Source organism: Simochromis diagramma, unplaced genomic scaffold, assembly GCF_900408965.1.
Source record: "Simochromis diagramma unplaced genomic scaffold, fSimDia1.1 OVJJ01000107.1, whole genome shotgun sequence".
Taxonomy (NCBI): Eukaryota; Metazoa; Chordata; class Actinopteri; order Cichliformes; family Cichlidae; genus Simochromis; species Simochromis diagramma.
The window spans coordinates 6,225,323-6,252,878 of NW_024387209.1; the positions used below are offsets into that span (position 1 = coordinate 6,225,323).

At 41.2% G+C, this 27,556-nt stretch overlaps 1 protein-coding gene across 2 annotated transcripts in view; it reads right to left on the reverse strand.

The window, feature by feature from the left end:
- Positions 1-1,722: 1,722 nt before the first annotated feature.
- map3k2 (mitogen-activated protein kinase kinase kinase 2) overlaps positions 1,723-27,556 on the reverse strand; it is a 43,614-nt gene continuing 17,780 nt past the window's right edge. Inside the window, exons 2-18 of one of the 2 annotated variants that reach the window (XM_040051306.1) lie at positions 25,144-25,462; positions 21,978-22,050; positions 21,547-21,665; positions 21,424-21,464; positions 21,227-21,326; positions 18,743-18,856; positions 18,361-18,457; positions 17,679-17,809; positions 15,197-15,276; positions 15,042-15,106; positions 13,513-13,605; positions 13,177-13,416; positions 12,925-13,073; positions 10,994-11,125; positions 10,650-10,779; positions 10,379-10,556; positions 1,723-6,406 (exon numbers count right to left, since the gene is read on the reverse strand). In XM_040051306.1, the coding sequence (XP_039907240.1) occupies positions 6,187-6,406; positions 10,379-10,556; positions 10,650-10,779; positions 10,994-11,125; positions 12,925-13,073; positions 13,177-13,416; positions 13,513-13,605; positions 15,042-15,106; positions 15,197-15,276; positions 17,679-17,809; positions 18,361-18,457; positions 18,743-18,856; positions 21,227-21,326; positions 21,424-21,464; positions 21,547-21,665; positions 21,978-22,032 (1,944 nt within the window). In that variant the 5' untranslated portion in view covers positions 22,033-22,050; positions 25,144-25,462 and the 3' untranslated portion in view covers positions 1,723-6,186. Of the gene's footprint in view, positions 6,407-10,378; positions 10,557-10,649; positions 10,780-10,993; positions 11,126-12,924; positions 13,074-13,176; positions 13,417-13,512; positions 13,606-15,041; positions 15,107-15,196; positions 15,277-17,678; positions 17,810-18,360; positions 18,458-18,742; positions 18,857-21,226; positions 21,327-21,423; positions 21,465-21,546; positions 21,666-21,977; positions 22,051-25,143; positions 25,503-27,556 lie in introns of those variants that run through there. The other variant, XM_040051305.1, reaches the window with a different exon arrangement.

The window sequence follows — 27,556 nt, forward strand, 5'->3', positions numbered from 1 at the left end:
CAGGTTTCATGAACCATGGCTGTGACGCCTGTGGGGTTCACATGTCACAACGTTTTTCATCAACACAACTTATCAGAGCCTCTGGCATTAAAGAAAAAACACAGACCCAAGAAAATGATGAACTTCCGATTGTAATTACGTATCATCACTGTAATACTTGCACATAAAAGGCGCAAAAGTAAAGCTGTACCTGTGGTGTAACATTGACATCTAGTGGGCCCTACAGAGGTTGCACATCAATACATGCCATTGCCAGAAAACAAACCAACATACTGGTCTAAAGAGCTTGGAAAGAAAAGCGTCTGGACTTCAAGACATTTCACCTCTCATCCGAGAAGCTTCTTCAATTCTAAGGTCAAATGGTGGAGTGGAGTATCCCAAAGACAAAAACTCCTAAACACAAATTTAGCAACGTAGTATATACTGTACAGTGTAGTGAGGAATGCTCAGACCGCTACATTGGAGAGACCAAACAGCCACTTCATAAACGCATGGCACAACATAAAAGATCCACCTCGATGGGACAAGACTCAGCGGTCCATCTGCATCAAAAGGACAAAGGTCACTCTTTTGAGGACGCCAATGTTCACATTTTGGACATAGAAGACAGATGGTTTAAAGGAGGAGTGAAAGAAGCCATCTATGTACACTGTGAGTGACCATCTTTGAACAGAGGCAGTGGCTTACGACACCAACTGTCTGCCATCTATAATCCAGTTTTGAGCCCCCTTCCCAGACGCCTTAACGCCCACTCACATCCTGGGCCATCTGACCTCAGGAAATCACATAAGGTGGGGCCAGGTTTCATAACAAGCTCCCCCGAAACCTTGGCTGATTGTGACCTACATCTGTTTTCACACCTTGGCTCGTGTGATTAGGTAGAGGATTATTAGGTGGTCCATTGTCCCTCTTTGGGGGGGAAAACTCCCACTGGGTTTAAATCTGGGACTCTCTGCCATTTGACCTTAGAACTGAAGAAGTTTCTCAGATGAGAGGTGAAACGTGTTCAAGCAACTTAAAGAAGTCCAGACGCTTTCCCCCCCCAAGCTCCTTAGACTACGATGACCTGGAGGACTGAGAACCTTCACAGACATAAACCAACATACTAAACATTATCTATTTTTTTAATCAGTCTTACACCATTAAAGTGATTCTAAAACAATACTACTTGAAAACTCATGATGTGCAGTGTGTCTTTAATTGGAAGAAACAAATCCAAACACACTGCCAAAGAAATAAAATCATACCCGGATAAGGGGGGGGACAAAAAAAAAAAAAAAAAAAAAAAAAAAAACCCACATAGTGGAGCACTATCAGTCATGGATCGGCCTCCCCAGAGCCCGGACCTCAACATTATTGAAGCAGTGTGGGATCATGTTGACAGAGAACAGAACAAAAGGCAGAAACATCCAAAGAAGAGCTTTGAATGTCCTTCAAGAAGCCTGGAGAACTATTCCTGAAGACTACTTGAAGAAATAACAAGAAAGCTGCCTAAGAGAGTTCAGACTTGCTGAAGAATAAAAGCGGTCACACCAAATGTTGACTTTCAAGCTCGTTAGAATTGTACAGTGTTTGCCTTCGATGCTGTATTTACATGTATGTTGCCACATTTCAATAAGTAACTTTTCCTATTTTACGTTTTCCTAACATATAAAGGAATTAAGGATGACTCGAGAGTTTTGCGCAGTGCCAACTAACAAAAAAACTCCAGCAAAGCCCCGATGTGAAATAAATATCTTTTATTGTTGTCATCGTCATAATTGTTGTAATTATGAACACCGGGCTGTTGCAATACTCCAGAAATTTTGCCAAAAAACAGCAACCATTCAACGGCACCGCTGCGTCTCTCAGGACCCAACTATGCATACAATCTCCCATTTAGAAGAAAAAACAAAAGGAAAAATAAAAAATATATTAAAAAATTATGCGTACCACTGATATACAGATCTGATATAAACAGGCATATTGGTCACAAACCAATTAGAATTATAAACATGGCTTCTTTTACAATACACAGACCAAACATGTGGGATATAAGTTTCCTTTAAAAAAAAAAAAAAAGAAAAAAAAAAAAAGAAGTAGTACAATTTCATTTTTATACATTTGTACATGATTTTCATTTTTTTATTTTTTATTTTAACGCTCTCACCCCCTACAGTCAGAATGCTCAAGGCATTTCAGGCGCAGTGTCCAATGAGCAACATCTGCAGTAAATGCACATTAACACACACTCACACGTTTATTCATTCACTCATTCATTCAGGAGTGGCAGCAGTGGCTTTAAACGAGAACTACAGGTGTATCTTGGCGCTCCACAGGTGACAAATACTGGTACCGAAGAGTTAATCCACTGTGGTGAACGAGGCCAAGAATGAGACGTTACATTCATGTCAAGGTTAACTGAACCACCATCATAATCACCATCATCCATCTCTCGCACTCATACACAAATTAAAAAAAAAAAAAAAAAAAAATGAAAAGAAAGAAAAACAGTCTTTAAAAATGTGCAAAGAAAAAGTCGCCAAGCCGAGCTGCACGAGCGCAAGGAACCGTTAAGGGGGAGTGGGAGGGCATCAGTGAAGAACCAATAGTGCATAATGGTAGTGCGTATCTATGACGACCAGTGCTGGCAATCTCCATCAGTACCAAATGGCTTGCCGTGAGCCACCTGAAGAGCCAAAGGAACGTAGCGCTGAGAAGATGCATAATGTGAGTGTAAAACTGAGTTTCCACAGAGCAAGAAAGGCTTAAAAGTGTCTTCAGAGGAAGTCGGGGCAACAGAGGTCAAAGAAACTGTTCCCTGTCTTTTTTTTTTATTTTAATTTTTTTTTTTTTTTTTTTTTTAAACAAAGGTGCAGTCAGAAAAATCTGACTCTGTAGTAATACCTAAACGAGACATTAGAAGTGCATAATTATTTGTATTTTTTTTTTTTTTTTTTTTAAATACTCTGATAAAAATCAATCTTCTGCAGGGGTTTCGGGGTCAGGCCTAAGAAGCTGATCTGAGTCTTTGAAGCTTCAGCAAGAATTATTTGTAATTACTTAGAGCTTTTCTTTAGCTACAGTGTTTAAAAGAGCCATCATACTGTATAAATGAGAAGGCCAAGTAAACAATGTGATATTAGTTAACTTCACCAATCAGATTTAAAGAAATGTGAGTGGCCACACACAGGCAGCTGTAAGCTAAACATCTCAACTGCTGTTTGTGCTGTTGGAGCATTTTTAATGTGGTTATTTAATAAATAAAACAATCTGAGCTACAGCTCGTCTGAGAAGTTTACAGTTCATTCTAATTAGCATTCTGCAACAACAAGTCACGCAGCTTGCTAACATGTTGCCACCTGTAATCGTGCTACACGATACCAGGTCACAGAGACTATTTAACGTCCCAATTTATGAACAGCTATTAATATTGGGTGTAATCAAAACAAGTGGAAAACCATTTAACAGTTTTTGGATTTGCATATATAACAGAAAATATGAACTTCACAATCAAATATTTGGACAACGAAGCTTCAAAGGCCTCCAAGTGCTACAAACAATGTTTGGATCATTTAATTCATTAACAAGTGCCAGAAACACACACAAGTGTGACTCTCTAAGCTAAAATCTAAGTTTATTTACCATCACAGTCCCAATAATCTATCCACCACAAAAAGCTTGTCCTGGTAATGGCTCATTCAGCAGCAAAGACGACGAGGAGAGGTGCTGTAGATGTGTGTAGGAGAGCCAAAGGTGGGGATCTGAGCAGGAGTTTAATTTTAGAGAGTCACCATCACTTTTCTCTGCTGGTCAAATGTTGCTGATTGCACCAGAAACACTTCCTCCCCTGCTCTGCAGAAACCGGCTCTGATGATAATATAAGTTTTGCATATCGTCTCTTTGAACCTAGAAACATTTCAATCTTAGCAGCACAACAGTAACTCCCACCAGGACTCTGATTCACGTTATTGTTTAAACATTTAGAAGCTTTCTACATCGGCTGTTTGATAATCCGCCTGCTGCAAACAGCCAAAATTTAAGGCATAATTTGAGCCCTAAATAACCATTTGATTGGCTGCTGGCAGAGCTGCTCAGAAACCTCACCATTACTAACCAAAAAGTGAATTAGAAGAAGAAGAAGAAGAAGTGATCAGCACAAGCTGAGGTGTCACCTGCTATCTGGCGTGTGCATAGTCAATGCTTCCAAATCAGATGAGCGTTTGTGTATAAAGTGACGAGTCCGCTTTGATGCATTTGATTCGGTGGTGACAGTGACTGCAGTACCAAGCAATAAACACGAGAATGAAGCTCTGCGAGTCTGTCTGAAAACTGTGATGAACGTACCAACTCCAGCGGCGGAGCTCCAGGAGAGGCTGCGTGTACCCTTCAGTTAAATGATGAGCAGCTAAAAACGTTTAGTTTGAAATGAAACGGACAACAGAGCAAGATCTTCAAGTTTCCCCCCACTGCTTCTCCGATCTGATGGCAGAGACTCACTGTGAACACATGAAAGCACCAAATTAGCAGCTTCTATCTCATCCAAATACTCAGGCTGGCTTGATCTGAACATTTAAAAGGTGCAAATTTAGATGTTAGATGAGAGTTAAACTGCTCTCCATGGAAGTTCATGCTGAGGAAGAAGATACCAGAAATGTAAAAACTTCTACGATCCATCCACAACACGAGGTTAGTCCTGAATATACTGCACGGTTTGAAACCCTTGCCATGAGATAGTTGGAAGCTTAAAACAAACTGGAAAAGCCGGCTGCATTTTTGGGGGGCTTTAAGACAAAGCACTGCAGCACAGCACAAACATGGTTGAGTCATCATTAAACTAGTTCTTTCCCTCTCTCTGACACGGACGTGTTAACCAGAAAAGATGAACTGCTGGTGAAGCTACACGACCGCGGCTCCCTGCGAGGACCCGACCTGTCCATGGGATGGTGTAAGCTCTGTCAGCAAAACAAACCCTGCCCGGCCACCTTTCGCTTACCAACGGCTTCAGTTTCATTTATCGACTTTCTCTCCTTAAACTAGACATCCAAATCAGTCACCTTCCAGAATTAGCTATGGTGGTCTGAAGAGGATACGAGTGTGTTTTAGTTGACTTTTTAAATGTTTTAAATCAACAATTCTGCACGCTGCACCTTTCAAGTCTGGTCATGAGAGTGCTCCCTATTGCTTTCTGTGGCTGAACAGACTGAGTTTCTAAAAGCCAATGTTTACCAGCAGTAAATTCATGAATCTGCTGTAAATCTGCCATGCTGAAGAGACATCCAATCAGATCAGAGAATCAGAGGAGGAAAGAGCACAGGTACCGATGTGGCGCTTCACTTCTACACCAGCATGACGACTTTTCTAAGCAGAGGATATTTGGTTTCCAGCCGGCGGCGCTGGTACAGCAGGCGAACGAACAAACCGAAATGATCAGCACAGCGAGTCCCCGTCGCAGAAAGGCAGAAACGGCTGAACTGGGATCAGCTGGTGTGAAGGCAGTTTATCCAGGAGGCAAAAATCAAAACAAACAAATAAAAAAATAAAAAAAATAAAAAAAACTGAGAACAAAAAGCTGAGACTCATTCTCAAACATAAAAAGGCACAGAGACGGGGACGACGAATCAGAACGTTTCATCTGCACTTCGTTCAGAAAACGGAGCGGACTTCGGCGAGGGATGAGGACAGGTGGGTGGAGTGTTCTCTGGATCTGGGATTCAGGTTTGTCTATAGCAGCGCGCCCGTCACTCTGGGTTTTGGCAGGAGACTACATTCTGGGGTCGGGTCAGCGAGACATTGGAGGAGGATGAGAAGGAGGCAGGGTGGGGTTTACTCCAGAGTCAGGCATCAGCTCCTGTTAGGGCCACAACACCGACGCCATCCCGCTTCAAAACGCTCAGAGCGAGAAACCGTACAAACATTTAAAAAAAAACAAAACAGTTTTTTTAGAGAGGAGGAAGTGCTCAACCTCCTCCGCGTTGGAGACGTTAAGGTGCAACTTGCGGAGAAAAATAAAATAAGAATTTGTGTCCTTTATGGCAGTCTCATACAAACAGAGACAGGAGGAGCGCCCCCACCTTCTTCCAGCCAGTATTTCCTGCTCCAACGTGGTCTCAGCGTAAAGGTGGAGGGGGCGGGATCAGATAAGGCCGTATTTGGCAGTTCGGCAGGCAGGCAGGGGTTCAAGATTTGAGGAGGGGGCGGGAGGGGTTAATGTACAAAGATGTGCCTGAGCAGCTCTTCTGCAGACGGCCGCTGCTTGGTCTCCACGAAGATCCGTTTGAGGAACTCCCGGCAGTGGTCCGACACGTGGGCGGGGAGGACGGGGTTAGTGGGCTGCGTGGCGATCTTAAAGATGGCCGCCATGGCCTCGAACTCTGCCCACGGAGGTCGCTGAGTCAGCATCTCCACAACAGTGCAGCCGACACTCCTGAAGACGACAAAACAAACATTAAGCCCATAAAAGAAAGGAAGGTCAATTTATTAGCTTTATTTGGTTTTCACTAGATCCAACATGGCCTCTCAGCATAGGAAATGCTCTCAGCTACAGCTTCCACCTTTCTGTGGCACAATAACATTAAAAGGCAACCCAGTCTTTACTTTCCTACCCGTTTCATTCGACAGTTAAAGTCATGATTTTATAAAAAGCCATCCAAAAACATCGTCTTTCATCTTTGAAGCCACGTGTGGCCAAAGCTTCCTGTTAGTGGCTACAACGAAGCGTCTTCAGAGGTTTGCGCTGGTTACATACGTGACCAACATGGTCTTGTTTGCAGATTCTCTAACAAACAGAACATTTCACACACAGGATAGAAGAAGGAGCTCTATATAACCAACACTGAACTCCCTAAATTATTAAATCGTATTAAGAGGGGTAAGCACGTGTGAACTTCATCCTACTCCTTTAGGAGCATCTAAACTAATGGTATAGAGAGATATTCGTGACAACTTTTTCTCTTCACAATGTGTTCTGTTATTTTATTTAAATTTACCCATTGGACTGATTGATGGTTGATTTCAGTCTTAAAAAAAACAATAAAAGACACCCGCATTGTTCATGTTTTATCATTTAAGCTCAATCCTAAAATAAAATTCTGAGCCTGGAAAGACCCACTTCAGAGTCATTGTGTGTTACCACCATAAAAACTACCAAAAGACCCTCAATGTCTTTTCTTTTTTGCCAGTCATATCTGTTAGACCTGTGGCTGTTCAGTGTTATTTTGTATGATGAAAAAAACTGAGGTGATTTGTTGAGGACATCCCCAACTTTTCTGTTAGGAAGTGCTGCTATTTTTGACAGTGTTCGCTACTATTAGCCTCTGTTAGCTGGTGTTAGTGATACTTTCAAGTCATACTTGAAGTGCATCTAACATTGCTGGACTGAGTCTTTAGCAAACAAACTCTTGTACAAAGTGAGCATGTAATCAGTATGTTTGAGTCCAGCGTTACTCAGCATAACTAACAGCTGTTGCTGTTTAGCTGGCTTGTGGCCAGTTGTCCCGAGATGGGAGGGTCACATGTCTAATCTGCTGACAATAATAAAGTGTCTCCTGATCTGAGCCCCGACTGCAGATCAGGAGATGAGGCTTAAGATGAAGAGGAAGCGGAGGACATTTTATTAAGATGTCATCTCTCATTATCCCTTTCCTTCACATTTTCCTTTCTTTGGTGACGGCGACCAACGAGTTCTCTTCTCCTCCACGTTTGGTGCACGGTGCATGTGGCCGGTCTCACAAACCAGTATCGTTCCCATGAACTTTTAATGGTTTATTTTTAAGTTCATGAAAACCTTTTAATTTCTCTGAAGACATAATTAAACACTGATGTACATATATGAGCAGAATATTCCTTTATATTAAATAACCTCACAAGGTTACATTTTTACAACCTTGGGTGTCCACATTGCCCGCCCAACCGGCCGCCCACGTACTTGGCGGGTAATAACAATACCTCAATCAAGAATGCATACCAGAAGGAACGCAATAGAAAATAAATTAATTAATTAAAAAAAAAAAAAAAAAAAAACCCACAGATTTTCCTTAGTTAAATGAGGCTTTTGAGGTTAAATGCACACATAAGCAGGATTGGTCTAAAGACTTAAAGGAAAAGAGTTTGTGTTACCTGACTTTTCCTGATATTTATGAAAACTAGTCCATGCATTCATCTTTAGTAGGCTTGATTACTGTAACAGCATCTTTACAGGTCTACCTAAAAAAAAATCAGTCAGACAACTACAGCTCATTCAGAACTCTGCTGCTCGAGTCCTCACTAAGACCAAAAAAGTGGACCACATCAGTCCAGCTCTGAGGTCTTTACACTGGCTGCCTGTCCGTCAGAGGATAGACTTTAAAGTTCTGATGCTGGCCTATAAAGCTCTGAATGGTTTAGGACCAAAATACATCAATGACCTCCTGACCCAGTATGAACCATCCAGATCCCTCAGGTCATCTGGATCCGGTCTTTTATCAGTTCCCAGAGTCAGAACCAGACACGGAGAAGCTGCATTCAGCTTTTATGCTCCTTATATCTGGAACAAACTCCCAGAAAGCCTCAGATCAGCTGAAACACTCAGTTTATTTAAATCCAGGTTGAAGACTCACCTGTTCTCAGCTGCATTTGAATAAAGCACCAAATCCACACTTTAAGCTTAAATTTCAAAACTTACATTTAACTACTGATTTTATCTACTGTTCTGATTTTATCTGTTTTGATTTTATATACTGTTGTTTGTTTGTTTGTTTGTTAATTAGTTAGTTTATTTGCTTGTTTTAATCAATTTTAAATCATGCTTTTTATTTGTTCTTGTTTCTAATGTCTCTGTAAAGCACTTTGAATCACCTTGTTGTTGAATTGTGCTATACAAATAAACTTGCCTTGCCTTGCACCCTCTGGAGTCCAGGGTATAATTGGCCATTTTGACTACTTTTGATTTTACCTCTATACTTCACCTTTTAAAAAAAAAAAAAAAAAAAAAAAAAAAAAAAAAAAAAAAACCTGTTTATCTTGCCTTGTTTGGTATCATTATTTTCAGCACAACCTCAAATATCTGAAATTTGAGTTATTTTTTCATTTTGGCATACTATATTAGCACAGTTGATCTAAATCCAGACAAAAAAAATTCAAAATCCGAGTAGAAAAAAAGTTATTTTTTACTGTAAAACCCACAAACATGTTTAACGAATCATTTTCATAAGTTGAAATGCAAATAGAAATTGTACATTTCTAAAAATTATGCACAAGTTTTGCAAACAACAAAGTTATATGGTACTATTTACCTAAAAATGCAGCCAAGGCCTCAGGCATTTTTTATATAACCATTTAAATCTATTTACAGAACAATCAGGTGTGCTGCATCAAATAAGAAGGTACACAAATTATTTGTGCCAGTCCAAAAGAAATAGTTTGTGTCCAGTATAAGACAGAGGAAAACACCACAGGCCTAAACCCTGCAGGTCTGACAGCAGGAGGTGCATCAGTCCTGTTTTCCGTGTGGGAACAGCGTTTACACTGGAATCTGAATTTGGTGGCTTTTTTGGAGCAACTGTGAAATTCAGCAGTATAACTGACACACAAAACAAAACAATGACTACAGTACACACTAACTACAGCCTCCAAACACGCTAATCGTCTCACATATGAAAACTCGCTCTCTCTTTCTCTCGCTTACCTGCTTTCTCTCGCCAGTGTTGCTCCTAAAACGTCCCCCTCTCCCTAAACAACCAAGTGCCACATCATTTTTTTGATTTGCTGACATGGTAAACTTTAACACCAATAGGAAAGGGGTGTTTTGTTTTGTTTTTTCTTTTTTCACTCACAAGCGGAGAGTGTTTGCTAGCGCTGTCCATAGAAAACGCCGTTTTTACCGTTCTTCCCGCTGCAAACACCGCGGTTTTAGTCAGAAAAATACATCGCGTGTATTTTCTAATCATAACTCTGGTTTTACGTGGCCCATCGACACAATTCAAAAACTGGTATGTAGTTTGAAGTCCGCACTTTCGACCCAAGTTGAAACTGAGACTCTGAGTCGCTGCATCTTGTAGCTGTGTTGTCTTAAATTGGTCATGTGATTTTGACGCGCTGGTGCGTCCGACGACCCCTGAGGGTTAATAAATAAAAGTGCGTTTTATATTTGGCCAAAACATCTTTGGTTGGTGTCCTGGTTTTTGGGACTAAAACCCCTAAACTGGAAGCAACACTAATGGATGTTAGTGTTGATGAAGGAAGCTGTTGGGATGTGGAAGTTCACTGCTGCGTCTGCTCAAGTCGGAGGTAAAGAAGCATCACTTTCTAAAGTCAGTTTGTAAAAATTCATCTACATCGGTACCACTTAAATTACTTTTTACATCACTTTCATGCTGCATCCTCTGAATAATGTAGTAAAGACTTTTGTGGTTGGTCTTACCAGATGTCTGCCTTCCTGCCGTAACCCTCTCCGCTGATCACCTCTGGGCTCATCCAGTACGGGGTACCGGTCACCGACTTCATGCCTGTTCCTGACAGACAGATGGTCTGCAGCCGCCTGCTGGCCCCGAAGTCTCCCAGCTTCACGTTACCCACCGAGTCTCTGAGGATGTTTGCACCTGAAGGACGATTGCACAGTTTCATGCTCTACTTTTCAAAGACGACGTTTGGTCCCAAGTATTTCCCCAGCAGGAGCGAAAACCTCAGCTCACCTTTGATGTCCCTGTGGACGATCATGTTGCTATGCAGATAAGAAACCCCCTCCAGGATCTGCCTGGTGTAGCGGCGCGTCACATTTTCCGTGAGCGCCCCGTACGACTTCAGCTGGTCTTTAATGGATCCCTGAGGGTCACCAGAAAGGAAGGAATCATCAGAAATATCCCTGCTGTTCCTCACATTAAAATGTAGCGTCTCTTAAGAGAAACAGCTGTCATTTCCACTCGAACAAAGGGAACTTTGTTCGTAAGTGTTGATGGATTTCCACTCGAATAGAGCATGAGATTTTTAGCTTCACACACACATAACTGGAAACAGTGAACAGTTTGTGTGCACTCACTCCAGGCATGTACTCCATAAAGATGGAGAGCGTTCGCTCCATCGTGTCTCGCAGACAGCCATAATATTGGACGATCCGCTCATGGCACAAGTTCTTCAGGAGCTGGATTTCACATTCCAGTGCGCTCACCTCCTGCAGCAGAAACAGAAGGGCACATATTCAAGCAGAACATATTTAAACTGATTTCACCTCTACATACAACAAATTAGAGGCTCTAACAGCAGATACACGAGAGGACTGGAAAGATCTTTCTCAAGTGGGACCGAAGTGTCTCTAGTTTGAATTTACTGAGTTGTATCCTTATTTACAGCCCTGTTTTTCAAATTAACATTGTATGATTTTCCTTTTTTCCCCCCTCCCTGGCTTTTTTATAAATCAACAAGGCATTTTAAAAAATAAAATAAGCAGGGCTCTAGACTAACTTATTGACATGGGCGCACCGGTACGCCTAACTTTAAAAATTTAGGCGTACCGGCACAAAAGTTAGGCGCACTCAAATTTTCCAACCGCATCACTTAACACCGCAGTTTGACATGTGCACTTTCTTTTTTTTTTTTTTTTTTTTGGGGGGGGGGGGGTAAGTCCATACAGACAATATTCATTTCTAAATTATTAACTAACAAACTTGTGCTTAAAGTGCTTTGTCAATATTGTAGAAAATGTTAAACTTAATCATCATCTCGGCCTCCTCTGACGACCTGTTTGCTGCTGTCTGTTGCTGAAAGGCAGTGGGGAGAGGGGACACTTGGGCAGTGCATTTATTGCAGCATATAATGTGTTTCCTGGATACACTGTGCTTTTTCAGCATTCAAAGATTGATGGCACCGTGTCAGAGCACTGGCTATGAATTTCAGACGGATCAGGCCTTAACTTAACAAAAAAGTTATCAATAGTTCTTTTCTTATTACCCACAGCTACATCCACTTCTCTAAGGCCTAGGCTGCTCACTAGGGCTGGGTATCATCACTGATTTCCATAATCCATTCGATTCTGGTTCTCAAAGTCCTGATTCGATTCAATTTAGCCTCAGACAGTCAGAAATATTATAATTCTGATCATTTATCAGTGCTGATACACATGAGACTTCATCAGAATTGTGAACATCACAGCAGATGCCTTTGTCTGAAAGTAACTGAGAATAAAACACAGAAAAACATGAAGGAGATTTTCCTGGTCTGGCTTTTTATAGCCAGGCCTAATGTCTGCTGTTCAATACAGCAGAAATTAGGCTTTCTTATCCGAGGTCATTTAAGTGAAAAAAGAAAAAGACAGCACTGTAAACAACAGTAGACTGGTGGGTAATAAGCGAATGAATAATGCAGAAAACAGAACACAGAGCGGACCCGACGCATCAGAATCGCTAAGCTCCGACAGCGTGTCCGTGTTCGGGCCGTCGGGTGAGAAAGCCGAGAAAGACAAAGCTGATTCTGATGCGTCCGGTCCGCTCTGTGTTTACGTCTTTGTGTGGAATCCGTTAATGAATTGATATCACTTTATTCAAGCTACTCACCTCTCTCTTCCACCTGCACTTTCAACTGGACCTCGGCCAATCAGAGAGGTCCCACCCCTGACTATCTCTGATTGGTTTAGTCCACGATAGGGGCATAATGTGTGTCTGTTGTTGACCACACGGAGAGTTGCAGAGATTTCTTTTTTTTTTTTTTTGTTACCCGAACAGTTGGTCACACAGGTGCGACCAAATTTTTTTTTTTAGTCGCACCACTGAAAAATTTGGTCGCATTTGCGACCAAATTGGTCGCACTCTAGAGCCCTGATAAGCTTCATAAAACAATGACATAGCATCTAGATCCCCACTTCCACCCAAAGCAATGATTCAGGGAATTATTTAAGGTCTTTTTTTTTTCTTTTTGCCTTGTCTTTCCATTTTCCTACCACTGTATTTAATATATTCTATGCTGCTGTGTACGTACCTTGCTCGTCTCGGGACTCTCTGGATCAAACTGAACTTGTTTAACTGCCAGTTCCCGTCCAGTATCGGCGTCGTAACACAGGAAGACCCGCCCGAAAGCTCCCTGACCCAGAAGCTTCCCCAGCCGCCAGTTGGTTGGCGCTCGCGGGGCTGTGCACAAAGACACATCAGGTTTGCTAAATAAAAAAAAAAAAAAAAAAAACCACACAGAAAAACAAACATCTGGAGGACGTGTCGTGTTGCGAGGACTCACAGCGGCTGGGTGGACTGACGTCCATGACGGAGAGCGTCGGAGCCACGGCCGGATTGGGGTTTGGCTCGATGTCACTCCCCCTCCGCGGCCTCCTGGCAGGGCCGGGGACCTCCTCCAGGTCAGGCGTGAAGACGCTGCTGCCACTGCTGGTGCTGGGCGACTGCTCGGTCGAGCTGAAGCTGATTGGAGAGCGGAAACCGTGAACTTGCGTCCGCCGAGCCCGAGGGAAAGTCTTCCTCCCTGTTCAGAGGATGAAGGAGAGCGATCATTTTTAAATCCCTGTTTAAAGTCAATTTGCTTTCAGCATCAGTAGGAATAAATAAATGAATTACCCACCATCACTGTAATCCTGAAGGCCAAAAGGAATGCCATACCGGCGAGGATACGTCCCTCCTTTCCCTGACTTCTCAAACACCGGAATATCGTACTCTGCAGAGGAAGGAGGATACAAAAGATGAAATTTACAGGCCATGGCCTCAAAACAGCTTTCAAAGATGGCAACCTCGACATGAGAATGTTTTGGGCCTTTTAACTGCAATCTGTAAATTGTGAGTGCTCGCTTTCCTTGAAAAATCCCATTTTTACCATTTCTTCCTGCCCTCAACGTGACAAGCAAAGCATGGTGTAGGTTAGTGATCATAAGTCTAGTTCTACTTGGTCCAGCAATACGATTTAAAACCTGATATATAGTTTAAAGTCTTAACTTTCAACACAAGTAGAAACAGAGATTCAGCAAGGCTGCGTCTTGCAGTTACATCATCTTAAAATCAGTCGTGTGATTTGGACATGCTAGTACATCAACTATAGAGGGTTAAAGGTTTGTCTCTTAGTCTGGTTTAAGTTTTAGCCTGTTAAACTCTTCACTGCCTGGTAGATCAGATTGTTGTTGTTTTTATTTTTTAAACCCTTAAACAGTCTAACACCCGTGAACTAGGGCTGGGCTATATCATACCGTTCACGGTAATACCGGTGTAATTTTGGGCAACAATAGGAAAATGAAATATCGCGACAGAATATGGGTAAAACGCACATGCGCAGTGCCTTTGTTTACATACGCACATGGCGCCGACGCAGAATGAGAAGTGTGAAAGTGGATCGTTAAATGAAACTGATGAACCAGAACTGGTTTGTAAAAATGCTGCAACTTCAGTGGTGTGGAACTGGTTTAGCTTTCGTCCGTCAGACACACAACAAAGCACTATTTTTGCTAGAGCATGCTAGCGGGCCGTCATTATTATCGTGTTGTTTGGAAAATACGGCACACTTAAAATGAATCCTTTGATTTTTCTGAAAATCGACAGTGCCTCTTATAATCCCGTGCGCCTTATGTGTGAATTCTGGTTGTGTTTACTTACCTCGAAACGATTTTATGTCGTACACGGCGCTCGAAAATCTGTCAAATGTTTCAGTACGACTTTGCTAAGCTACAAACCCGCAGCGCTTGATGGATTGTCGGAGCATTACGGCCATCGTAGGCAGGAGCCTCGCGGAGTGATACGTACTGTGCTTCAACATAATATTACCGTATTGTGTGCGTTTAACCTCTTTAAATTTTGTGGATATTATACATGGTTATGCTGAGGATATGTCGGCCAATTTCCACTGGAAATGCCTTTTGGTTAAACTGTCAGCAAGGAATTTGCACTGTTACGTTTTTATACAACTTTAATGCACATAAAAAAAAACAGCTGCTTGTTTAAGTGAAAATACATTGATGGGGTTTTTTGCACTAATAAAGTTGTGGAGTTGTGAAGTATTTTGTCTAGTGTCAATTATATCGGTATCGCAAATTTTCAAATGTATATCGTGATAAATATTTTTGGTCATATTGCCCTGCTCTACCGTGAACTAAGATCTGCTCTCACCTGGAAAGTCCTGGTGGTTGTCTGGGTAGCTCTGCGCCCTGGGCATCCTGGACTTTGGGTAATCACTGCACAACACAAAGACAACAGCAACAAATCAGAGGGATTTTCTCCACGGCAGTTTTTTGTAGTTTCCTGTTTTATTCTGTGACGCAGACCTGTCCAGTGGGCTGTCTAGGGAGGGACAACTTCCAGAAGCCGAGTTCTCCGGACTGCTCATGGACAATGGATCCAACATCTGAAGTAAAACAAGAGAAATGAGAGAGAGACAAACTCACATCCTCTCAAAACCAATCAAATTGTATCTCATTAGCTAACAGGTGAATTTAATTTGACATAAACTGATGCTAAGAGCAACTTCAGAAAACTCAATAATAAATACATCACATTTAAGCTTTTTACAACCTCCAAAACAGAAAAATAAATCCTTCCCTCATCTCTCCAGACCTGCAGTAGTCACAAGTTACAGTGGGGCAAAAAAGTATTTAGTCAGCCACCGATTGTGCAAGTTCCCCCACCTAAAATGATGACAGAGGTCAGTAATTTGCACCAGAGGTACACTTCAACTGTGAGAGACAGAATGTGAAAAAAAAAATCCATGAATCCACATGGTAGGATTTGTAAAGAATTTATTCGTAAATCAGGGTGGAAAATAAGTATTTGGTCAATAACAAACATACAACTCAATACTTTGTAACATAACCTTTGTTGGCAATAACAGAGGTCAAACGTTTACTATAGGTCTTTACCAGGTTTGCACACACAGTAGCTGGTATTTTGGCCCATTCCTCCATGCAGATCTTCTCGAGAGCAGTGATGTTTTGGGGCTGTCGCCGAGCAACACGGACTTTCAACTCCCGCCACAGATTTTCTATGGGGTTGAGGTCTGGAGACTGGCTAGGCCACTCCAGGACTTTCAAATGCTTCTTACGGAGCCACTCCTTTGTTGCCCGGGCGGTGTGTTTTGGATCATTGTCGTGTTGGAAGACCCAGCCTCGTTTCATCTTCAAAGTTCTCACTGATGGAAGGAGGTTTTGGCTCAAAATCTCACGATACATGGCCCCATTCATTCTGTCCTTAACACGGATCAGTCGTCCTGTCCCCTTGGCAGAAAAACAGCCCCATAGCATGATGTTTCCACCCCCATGCTTCACAGTAGGTATGGTGTTCTTGGGATGCAACTCAGTATTCTTCGTCCTCCAAACACAACGAGTTGAGTTTATACCAAAAAGTTCTACTTTGGTTTCATCTGACCACATGACATTCTCCCAATACTCTGCTGTATCATCCATGTGCTCTCTGGCAAACTTCAGACGGGCCTGGACATGCACTGGCTTCAGCAGCGGAACACGTCTGGCACTGCGGGATTTGATTCCCTGCCGTTGTAGTGTGTTACTGATGGTGACCTTTGTTACTTTGGTCCCAGCTCTCTGCAGGTCATTCACCAGGTCCCCCCGTGTGGTTCTGGGATCTTTGCTCACCGTTCTCATGATCATTTTGACCCCACGGGATGAGATCTTGCGTGGAGCCCCAGATCGAGGGAGATTATCAGTGGTCTTGTATGTCTTCCATTTTCTGATGATTGCTTCCACAGTTGATTTTTTTCACACCAAGCTGCTTGCCTATTGTAGATTCACTCTTCCCAGTCTGGTGCAGGTCTACAATACTTTTCCTGGTGTCCTTCGAAAGCTCTTTGGTCTTGGCCATGGCGGAGTTTGGAGTCTGACTGTTTGAGGCTGTGGACAGGTGTCTTTTATACAGATGATGAGTTCAAACAGGTGCCATTCATACAGGTAACGAGTGGGGGACAGAAAAGCTTCTTACAGAAGACGTTACAGGTCTGTGAGAGCCAGAGATTTTCCTTGTTTGAGGTGACCAAATACTTATTTTCCACCCTAATTTACGAATAAATTCTTTACAAATCCTACCATGTGAATTCATGGATTTTTTTTTCACATTCTGTCTCTCACAGTTGAAGTGTACCTCTGGTGCAAATTACTGACCTCTGTCATCATTTTAAGTGGGGGAACTTGCACAATCGGTGGCTGACTAAATACTTTTTTGCCCCACTGTATGCCACTTACACTGAATCACGTGACACTTTAATGAAGGCTGTTTGTGACGTAACACAAACTGCCCATGCCTGCGAAGGAGCCTGCTGACCTCCACTATTCACGCCTGTACGACCTCACCTACAAGTGTGCGAAACACATCTATGTACCCAGACACTCAATGTGCTATGAAAAGAACCCAGATACGCATCCACCATCTTCCCTGCTGTGTGCGCCCAGGTCCATTTGGGAGTATATCAGGGACTTAACCTGTCCTCCACAGTGGCAGGTACACCACAGAACTCAGTAGTCACAGCAGGGAGAAGAGGAAGAAAAGATCAACTTTAATAAAATACTAAAAGGCCAGAAGGTTCTGCTTTAATGGCTACTGTAAAGTCCAGCGTGGCAACTTTAAAAAGAACTCTTTAAATATCGGCTTTATGATAAAGAAGCTGGTGAAAATTAATTTTACATTTAAAATGTCCTAGAGTTTACACTTGAATACTAGATTTGCGCTCCGCTTTGTTACATCAGAGCAGCTCCTTTTCAAGTAGCAAACACTAAAGTGGACTCTCCTGAGCATCAGTACCTGGTCCATGCTCTCAGGGATGAACTCCCCCTCGCTGTTGATGCTGGTGAAGGAGCCGTTCCTCGCCACCTGCTGCAGAGCGTCGGGAATGTATCCTGGAGGAGGAGAGCTGCGGTCTGTTGAGTGGGAACCTGACAGGACGGCGGTTATAGAGAGTGAGAAAATTGTCCTGTGTGCGCCACAGTCACAGCTAAACCATGTGATGCTTATTTTCGCACAAAAAGAGTCCGAGTTTCATGCATTCATGTATTTTTCTTAACACTGGAACCACCGAGACAGTCAATTTAAAATATATATATATTTTTTTTTTTAAATCTATCATCTCATCGCCACGACTTTTCCTACAATAGCTTATTCATCAAATATCGAATATTTATTTTAGTGCTAATACCACATCATGCTACATTTATTTTTAACTTTCGAACTGTTTATGACTTTATTTTAATTTGTATTTTAACTTGAAATGATCCAAATCATTGAATGGTTAGACTTTTCAAATTTTACTTAAAATTGGATGAAAATAAAAACTTAACTTCAAGTAATTATTCACTTGCCATTACTGCTGTTATTGCAGGATGAGGTCAGGAGCATGTTCACCACTTACCCACTACCAGGCTGTGGTGGGCACTAGTGCCCGTCCCTGCAAGCTTTGAGTCTGCATCACTGTTTAGCAAACATTTACCTATCAACGCCAGCATGCTCTTCTTGTCTGTGACCCGGAACCCCGTGTTGTCCAGTTCCTCGTGGGACGGCAGAAGGTCCATGTTGGATGACGAGTTCTGCAGACACAAAACAAACTAAACATTAAAAAGAAACTCTGGACAAGTTTAACATCTCCTTTGTTTTCCAGCTAACCCTTCTATGTTAACACTGCTATAACATAAAGATTAAAAATACCAACGTTGGTATAAAAAACACCCCAATCAGCCTTTTACAGCTGAGAGGTAAAAACTGTCGAGGGGTTACAGCACAGAAAAAGCAGCAGGTGTGTCAGCCGCCACACAACGTACATACTGTGCACAAGTATCAGAAACTACCATTAAAGTCATTGCAGTATGGCCCACCTCAGAGGAGACCTGCAGCACAAGGAGAATCTTCAGACTCTTCATGTGAACACTGCGATCCAGCAGCTCTACAGCTTTGTCCAGGTCGTCCTGAGTGGTCAAAGGAATCACCAACTGCAAGAGGAGGAGAGAAAAAAAAAAAAAAACGAAGAGAAAAAAAAATGAAATACAGTGACTTGAATAACCTTTTAAAAATTGGCTGATTCTTTTTGATCATTTGTGGAAGTGCACACAACAACAAAAACATAATCCACACACAGGTGCTTCATTGATCCAATCAGCTGTTCACAGCACTTCCTACACTCCAGTGTCTGTCATGCTGTACATTCACGGGGTTTCATGGATTCCACTAGATGCAACAGAAGTGACATCATTTTCTCAGGAACACAGCTCCACTGGTGCTATTAGAAAGTGATGTTTCACTTTGTGCCTTTCTGTATAAGTTCCTGAGACACGTAAAACTGTGACTGCACCATTTCAAACACTTCATGATTTTCAATTCAATTGTGGTTCATCATTTATCTATTATGTATAGGAAGAGAAAGCTAAAGCATGCAAACCTGTAGAGCTAAGCTCTGGTGGGCCTGTCCTATGGTAGGTAAAACAGAGTTACAGGTTGCTGTCATGCACAGCTCTGTAGCTAACACTGCGTACACAGTGTCATGTTAGTTTGCAGAGTGTGTCCAACCTTGTGGAGCAGCTGCAGCAGGTTAACATCCACACGCCTGTGCAGGATGTGGTCACACGCTCACACCTTCACTCAGTTACTTCTGGTTTTTTGTTTTTTTTTTCCTAATGCAGCTTTCGTACAATCGTTCATTTTCTACATCAAAGGCTGGCAGGATGGCACTGGTAGCACAACTGTGGTCTACTTTCTTGATACAGGCCGCAGACCACGATCCCACTCGCCCCTGCCAACAGTCATCTTAGAGCCAACAGGTAGCTGGTGGTGTACATTACTAAAATATTCATTTAACCTACTAGTACTTCTGTTGCAGACTAGCGAGGCAGCAACTAAACATCTAGCTGATGAATCACAATGATGCAGATCCACCACCAGACCCAGAGGTGGATTTTTGTGCCAAAATGACCAAAGAAAACAGCAGAAAAAAAGTTGTGTCAGTCTGCAAAGAGTGAGACACACTGCCACTGAAACACACTGGGTGTTCTTAAAAACTGCACAGAGGGAAGAACAACATCAGAGGGGCACCGAGGGCAGTTGAAAGGACAGGTTTAGGATGACAGGAGGGGGATCATAGCACAGCTACAGATTCTCCACATGAAAGGGATCTAGTCTGTGTGGTTTGTGAAACTGACCGAATCTGAGGTGACGTGCTTTACATCGAAACAGGAGACGCTGCAGAGATTTTGTCTCTTGGCTCAGAACACCTCACCCACCCATGCATCCATGACTGTGTGTGAATGTTAGATAGGAAGCACTTCAGCATAGGGCTGCTCAATTAATCGAATTTTAATCACGATTACGATCTGGGCTTTCAGCGATCATTAAAAATGACTGAGCCCATTATTAGCCCCTCCCTCGTGCTGCTCCGTGTGGCAAATCGAGCGCACCTCTCTGCATTTCGAACGCGTGTCACAACAATTAAGAGCAGCGGTCCCCAACCTTTTTTGCGCCACGGACCTATTTATGCCCGACAATATTTTCATGGACCGGCCTTTAAGGTGTCGCGGATAAATACAACAAAATAAAACTAGTACCGGTACCGAAAAAAATTAAATTTTATTCATAACACACGTGAAAAGACCCAGGAAAACCGAGTAAACGATAAAAAAAATAACGCTGAAAACCGATAAAAACCCTGAAAACTATACATTTCACACCTGAGCCTCAACTCTCGCGGCCCGGTACCAAACGACTCACAGACCGGTCCGAGGCCCGGGGACCGCTGATTAAGAGGACCCGAGGGAAGCTCAGAAAGCTAAGCAGAAGTTATTTGGAGAAGAGAGTGACTGCCGTTGGTTGAAAAGAGAGGTAAAAAAACTTCAGTGGTGTGGAAACATTATGGGTTCGCGGAGTCAGACGTGGATCAAGTAGACAGTGTGTAAACTTTGCTACAGTGTCGTAGCTGCACCACAGAGCAACACTGCAAAGTTCACTAAACATAGATGTTTACATTTTTCATTTATTTTTTATATTGCAAACATTTGCACTGTTATCAGTATTTGCACACTATTTTATATTATTTTTTGACAATCTTTAAAGTCATTATTCAATACATTGTTATTGTTAAATAAATATCGTCAAATAATCGAGATCTCAATTTCAGTGAAAATAATCGTGATTATCATTTTTGCCATAATCGAGCAGCCCTACTTCAGCATAGAAAAAAGTCCCTGTATGAGTGTGAATGGATGACTGAGGCATGTTGTAAAGTGCTTTCTACTCAGAGTAGAAAGGCGCTATATAAGAACCAGTCCATTTACTACAGGAAGCAGAGGAAAATTACATTTCAAGTTTCGTACCTCGTTGTTTGTGTAGTGGAGGTCCATCGTCTGACCAAAAGCCACTTTAGCTTTGGACCTCAGATCCTCCAGCTTGATAGGTCGAGGGAACTGCAGAATCCTGCAAAGAAGAAGACAGGTGAGAGGTCAGAGACGGGCACTGCTGCTGGTCTGCACTGACAGCACTGGAGGGAGAAACACAGCAGTGGAAACCTCACCTCTTCTCCCCTTTGAACTCAAACTTCACTCTCACATCGTTCTGTTGGAGACAGAGCACAGAGTTAAAGACAGCCAGAGCAAAGATGAGCCAGACTGAGCCTTCGTGCTTTCACTTGGGTTACCTGGTTCTTGGGCGACGAGGCTTTGGGTTTGCACAGGTCTGACAGGAACGCGGCAGGACGGCTGGAGCGGTGCAGTTCGGCCAAGTCCTGCATGATGGAGTTCAGCGCCTCCTGCTCATCTGTGAGACAGCATGACTTCTGCTTATTCAACAGGTTTTATCATTGAAAAACTCAACTTGCTAAAGACTCCTCTAACAACCTGTCTTGCGGTATGAACATATGAACACAAAAAATGAAGTTGCCTTGCTGCATTTATCTCTTCAGATAAGCCGCTTCCACTTAGCCGCACAACACAAGGGACTTATTGTCAGGCAAAGATGTCAAAGAGCCATTGTTCGGGGAGGAAAAAAAATTCCTCAAATTATAGGTCTGTCAAAAGATGAAGCTGACTCACTGCCAAGCAGTAACACCATCTCACAGCATGTACGTACCCATCTTAATGGCACGGCGATTGACCCAGGAGGCCAGGAAAGAGGATTCTCCCATCAAAGGGATTCCTTTCTCCTGAAACACAAAAACATCATCATAAATCCTTACATGCAGTTAAAAGGGATCATTAAACATAATGTGTGAATAAAAACAATCTGTTAAACTGAAATTGTCTCATATATACACATTTAAATTTAATTTGTGATGTATACTGTACATTTTTCTTCTATTGTTTTTGTGCAGTATTATTGTTATAACATTGTGCTGCATCTATTCATTTTGTTCTGGCCATTCTGCTGTTGTAATAATGCAAATTTGTAGTAACTCGTCTTTATTTTTTTATGTCAAAACGAGCATCTGGAGGCTTTATACATATTTTAAGAGTGTTATGTCTACATGATAGTTCTATTGTTGTATTTCCCGAAGCACCAATCCAGCATTTGGATCAGATACAAGTCATCTATGCTGTTCTATGTCTACTATGTTACGTATTAGCAGCAGTTGCTCCAACATAGCCTGGAGGACACCAGCAGCAATGAGGGTCAGGGGTTTGGGCCTGAGCACTGCTACACCAGCAGCTTTTCTCTGTATGTTTGCAGACGTTTTTGACTTAACTGTGAGCTTCCCCGTCAGCTTCTCACTCTCGGTATGTGTAAGGTGTAAAACTTGTTAGGAAGCATTTATTGCATTTTTATGGTAACATAATGTGGCGTCATCAATATTTCTTCACTTCACACCCCACACGACGTGCATGTGTGAGTCAGGAGCACTCACAGAGAGCTGAAAGGAGAATAGTGCCAATAAACTAGGTGAGGAATTCAGACACAGATTCATTTTACTTGTGCTGGACAATCATCTGTCTTTTTCACTAATAAACTTCAATAAGTTTATATTCTTGGATGTATTCATCACGTTTCTTAAAATAAGTAAAATAATGTTTGAGTCAAGCATGATGTTTTGATCATCATCAAAGAAAAAAAAAAAAAAAGATTCACAGTATCTTCCTTCCAGTGAGGAGCACATACGATTAAATTAACACTGAAACCCAAACCCGGTACTTGGTATCAATATACAGTGCTGTGCAAAAGTCTTGAGTCACCCCTTGTTTCTTTACATTTTTCTTCCAAGAAGCCACACTGTCATTTTTAAAAGTGGCCTTGAGTAAAGAACCGATTTGTTAATAGGAGCCTGTCACAAAACATCATTTGTTTTTGTATTTCAGCCGGTGGTGTCGGAGATTAAAATCAATGAATAATGAACTCAGAAAAGTACCATGTAATCCACCATGCAATACCATCTGGAAGACATCTAATTACCAACGCCTTATTTTTTTCAGCATGACAATAATCCCAAACACACTGCCAATGCAATTAAAAACAATTATTCTTTTTGTGCTGATTATTCTGCACACTACAGACTTAAACCATAAGAATTATCGAGCTCAACTGTGAGGTTGCTGAAGTAAAACTCCCACAAGTATTCTGAATATCAGCCATAATGTAAACACCTTAAGCAGGCTTACTAAATACTATTTACATATAACCCTGGTTTAACAAAAACCCGTTTTACTTATGACACTGCTTACAAGAACTACTCTACCCACAATCCTGAACCGAAACAGCAATGCCTCCAATCGGTGGAGGTCGCTGTTACTGTTGAAATTCTGTAAATGTAGGAACATCAGCACAAAACTTCTGAAAACAAGAGAGCAATGATTGCAGCGAGGCAACACTACAACAATGCAAAGGATTACATTGAAGGAGGCTGGAAGTCATTCACTGTGAAATCTAGGATTTGCAGTGCATTATGGGGATGAGCAGTTCCTGTACACAGCCTCGTACCTTTGCCTTCTTTTTTTTTTTTTTTTTTTTTTATCCAAATCAAATCTTTTTAATAGCCATGATTCACCTCGTAGCTGGTTGGTTTGGTCTGAGGATTAAAACTCTTTATATAAGGATTTTTTGAAACATCAATGGAGAGAATGAACAAGAAACTCACTTCTGGAATGGGAGCGCTTAAATTGCTCCGTTCCCTAGCAAAGATAAATAGTATATTTGTGATTTTATAACATAAAAAACAGAAAACAGCTGCAACAAAATCTTTAATACAAGTGTAGTGGAGTAAATGCTGACCCTACTTTAAGAGCCCTTTTCTTCACATTTAAACTACCCACACTGATGGATATTTTATTGCCATTTTAATGTGACAATGTTTGTTAATGTGGGTCCATTCAGATGAGTCAGTTTCCAGACCATACCATTCTACTGATCACTGATTATGTTTAACTGGGCTCCGGATGCCCACACTATAGGAGGTCAAGCATTCAGCTTTTTAATTTGTCACTAAGCTGTATATTATACTATTGCATTGACATGTATAGTGAAATATGCAATGACTGTAGCTATGAGTGTCCAATAAAGGGGCTTTAAAGGTTGCAGCACAAGCTTGTGTGTGGAATCAAAGTAGTTTATTGCTCAATTATCAATTAATACTATTGAACATAACCTCCAGAATGTAATCTGTACAAACATAATTATCCTTCATGTTATTGTTGTTGCAAAAGAGTGGAAATTTAAGTCAAGATGGCCTCTGCTGACGAGGAGTTGATTGGAAATTGGTGATGATAGTCTGTGATCATCACTGATTGATGAGAGAGCTGCAGCATTGGTGCTAGCCTTAGCTTAGCGTTTTTTCTTCTCTCTTTTATCCTTACATACATCATCCTCCTCATGAACATCATCTTCTGTACCGACTCTTGCTCAGTGCTCACAACAAAGTTGATATCAAGAGCAAAATTATGGCCTCCTTTGGTAGATAATTAGCTCGCTTTAGATTCTCCTGCTAGCGTTAGCCGAGTAGCAACATAGCAACTGTTGCTAGCACATTTTTAGCAATTACAGTCGTTTTTATGAATAATTATAAGACACTTTTGACACTTACGCCCAAAATACTATTTGTTATCTAAACAGAGAGCCGATATGTGAAGCTAAGCTAGACGTGTGCAACTAGCTGTCAGGCCAGGGAAGTTGTCAAGCTGAGCTAATGCTAACAGCCAGCCGCACAGCTAAACAGCGTTCACCTGCGCTGCACGACTATAAGAAAAACAAACAGCCCTTAAAGGAATAAATAAACCCTTCAAATGGATCCAATACTTCTTTAGTACCGTACCTGGGCGCTAATTAGATGTGTAGTCACTTCCTCATCCACAGGGCCGGTGACAGGAGCCCCGGGCCCCGCGGAGAGCCGCTGGAGGAAGCAGAAGTTTGGCAGTCCGCTCCCAACTTCACTCGAGTGCTGCCGGACCACGACGACGACGAGGCCTGACGGCTGTCAAAGGGACCAGCTGAAGCTTTTCGACCACAAGACGACAAAACGGCGGCTCGTCCAACTAAGTAGCTCCTTGTCTGTGCAGTGGTTAAAAGGCTAACTTCATCAGAGGCGCTCTTTTAGCTGTACTTTACACCCTGGTTAACGGTAGCTCCGCTCGCTGGTGACCCCACGACGCCATCAAGCTATCACGTATTAAAAAATAATTTAACCGGAAGTAGAGACAGAAAATAAAAGAAGATACATTCAAGTAACTATTATGTGTTTTATTTTGATAACCAGTGCCAGGATATTATATTTCATTTACGGAAACTTGAAAGGTGTTGACCCCAACCTTGTCGGAAGAGTCCAATAAAAACACGACCTGTCACGTCAGAGAAACTTATGAGTTTCCTGTCAAAGAATAAATACATTTGATTGGTGTTTAATCACTTTATTGTAGTTTTTTTTATAGTTTTATAGATTTTTATTATAATTTAATATAATTGTTCTACATATTTAGAGATTTAAGAGTGTCTTTTGATTAAATTAATTATTATTAATTATGCAAGCACAAAATTATAGCTACACTCTCTCAGGGGGTGCATAAAATTAAAATATGCATATATATGTATATACATACACACAGTCATGCCTACAAATGCATAAAAAATATATCAACATATGTAGTTTTGAGGGAAGTAAATAATGAGACTCGACATAAAAATTTTGCACATTAGAATTGAACTTGAATGAATTGAGTTATTTACAGCTGGTATATATCTATATACACTTTGTAAGGTAATGGTGATATTTACTGCTATTATTACAATTAACACCTGAGGCTGACGTGTTGATGAAACTGGACTAAACTGAAAAAGAGTCAATTTAAAGTGATTTCCTTAATATTTTAATTCTGTTTAAGGTAGTTTTGCAAATGCATAATATGATTTGTATTATTTTTTGTTTCTTTCCTATACAGCCCCATGTTGTTTAATTTTTTGAAATACAATTTAACAAAATGTTTAATGTATTATAAAAGTATTTTGTTATATATCCACATCACCAGCATTTAAAAGGCCAATAACTTGATGTCACTATTGGACTGATCAATATGTATTATATTGATCTGTATTTTTAATTAAAAATGTGTATTTTTAATTTTAATTAAAGGCCAAACTCTTTAATCAACTTGTCTGGGCGCTTAAAAATAATGTGACATATATGGGGACAGTTTAGACCAAGCACAAATGGAAATTCTGATATCACTCAGGTGAGACAAAACTGATTTTAAAAACTCAAGCTCCAAATAAGCCAGTGTTTATCTAGTTTATATTCTTATTAGCCAGATAAAATTAATTTGTTAATTTAAAAAAAAGTCACTATGTCACAATTTAGAATGAAATGAATCAGTGGTTACTGTTGGGTCAACATTATTATGTATTTTATAGCTTTAAAATGATCCTGAAATAACACACAGCGAGTCATTGTGTGTGTGTGTGTGTGTGTGTGTGTGTGTGTGTGTGTGTGTGTGTGTGTGTGTGTGTGTGTGTGTGTGTGTGTGTGTGTGTCACATCCTGACATTACCAAAATGTAAAAAACAAAAACAGCCCTATGTTTTCTGCAATGTGCCTACAACTAGTATGATATGGAAAAGACCCTTTACAATACATTTCTCCATCTAACAGTTTCTAAATTATATTTTAGTGTCAGTTTTGTTCATGTTGTCTAAGTTTATTATTGCATTTAGACCCAGTGTTATCTAGATTGTGGTTTATGGTTTTGGTCTTTGGATTGTTACACCCAAAGTCAAATACAGAGACTGCAAGCATTCATTCAATAAAAATATAAACATTGTTCTTTAAAAAACATAAAACATCTGTACGCTGTGCTGCGTATTCACCATGTTATTAGCCCGTTTTAAAAAAAAAAGGTTTTCTGTGCTATAACAGTACACTGGAAAGGGGTCCATAAAATACACTACAAATAAAGGAATGTTCCATTTAAATGTTTTATAAATATTTTTCCATACTTTTTAAATAAATATTGGGTTTAATTGTTTACCGTGCCCATAAACTTGCATTTACTATCAGCAAAGATTTACATCACACTCTAATGGTCAAACATTAGATTATGCATATATTATATCGTAAAATGGTCTGCCTTGGTGACCAGTCGGGGCAGATGGCCGACCCTCCCTCATTCTGCGAGTTCTTCCTCCTCACTGTCACCGAGTGCTTGCTCATAGGGGGCTGTCTGATATTGGGGGTTTCAC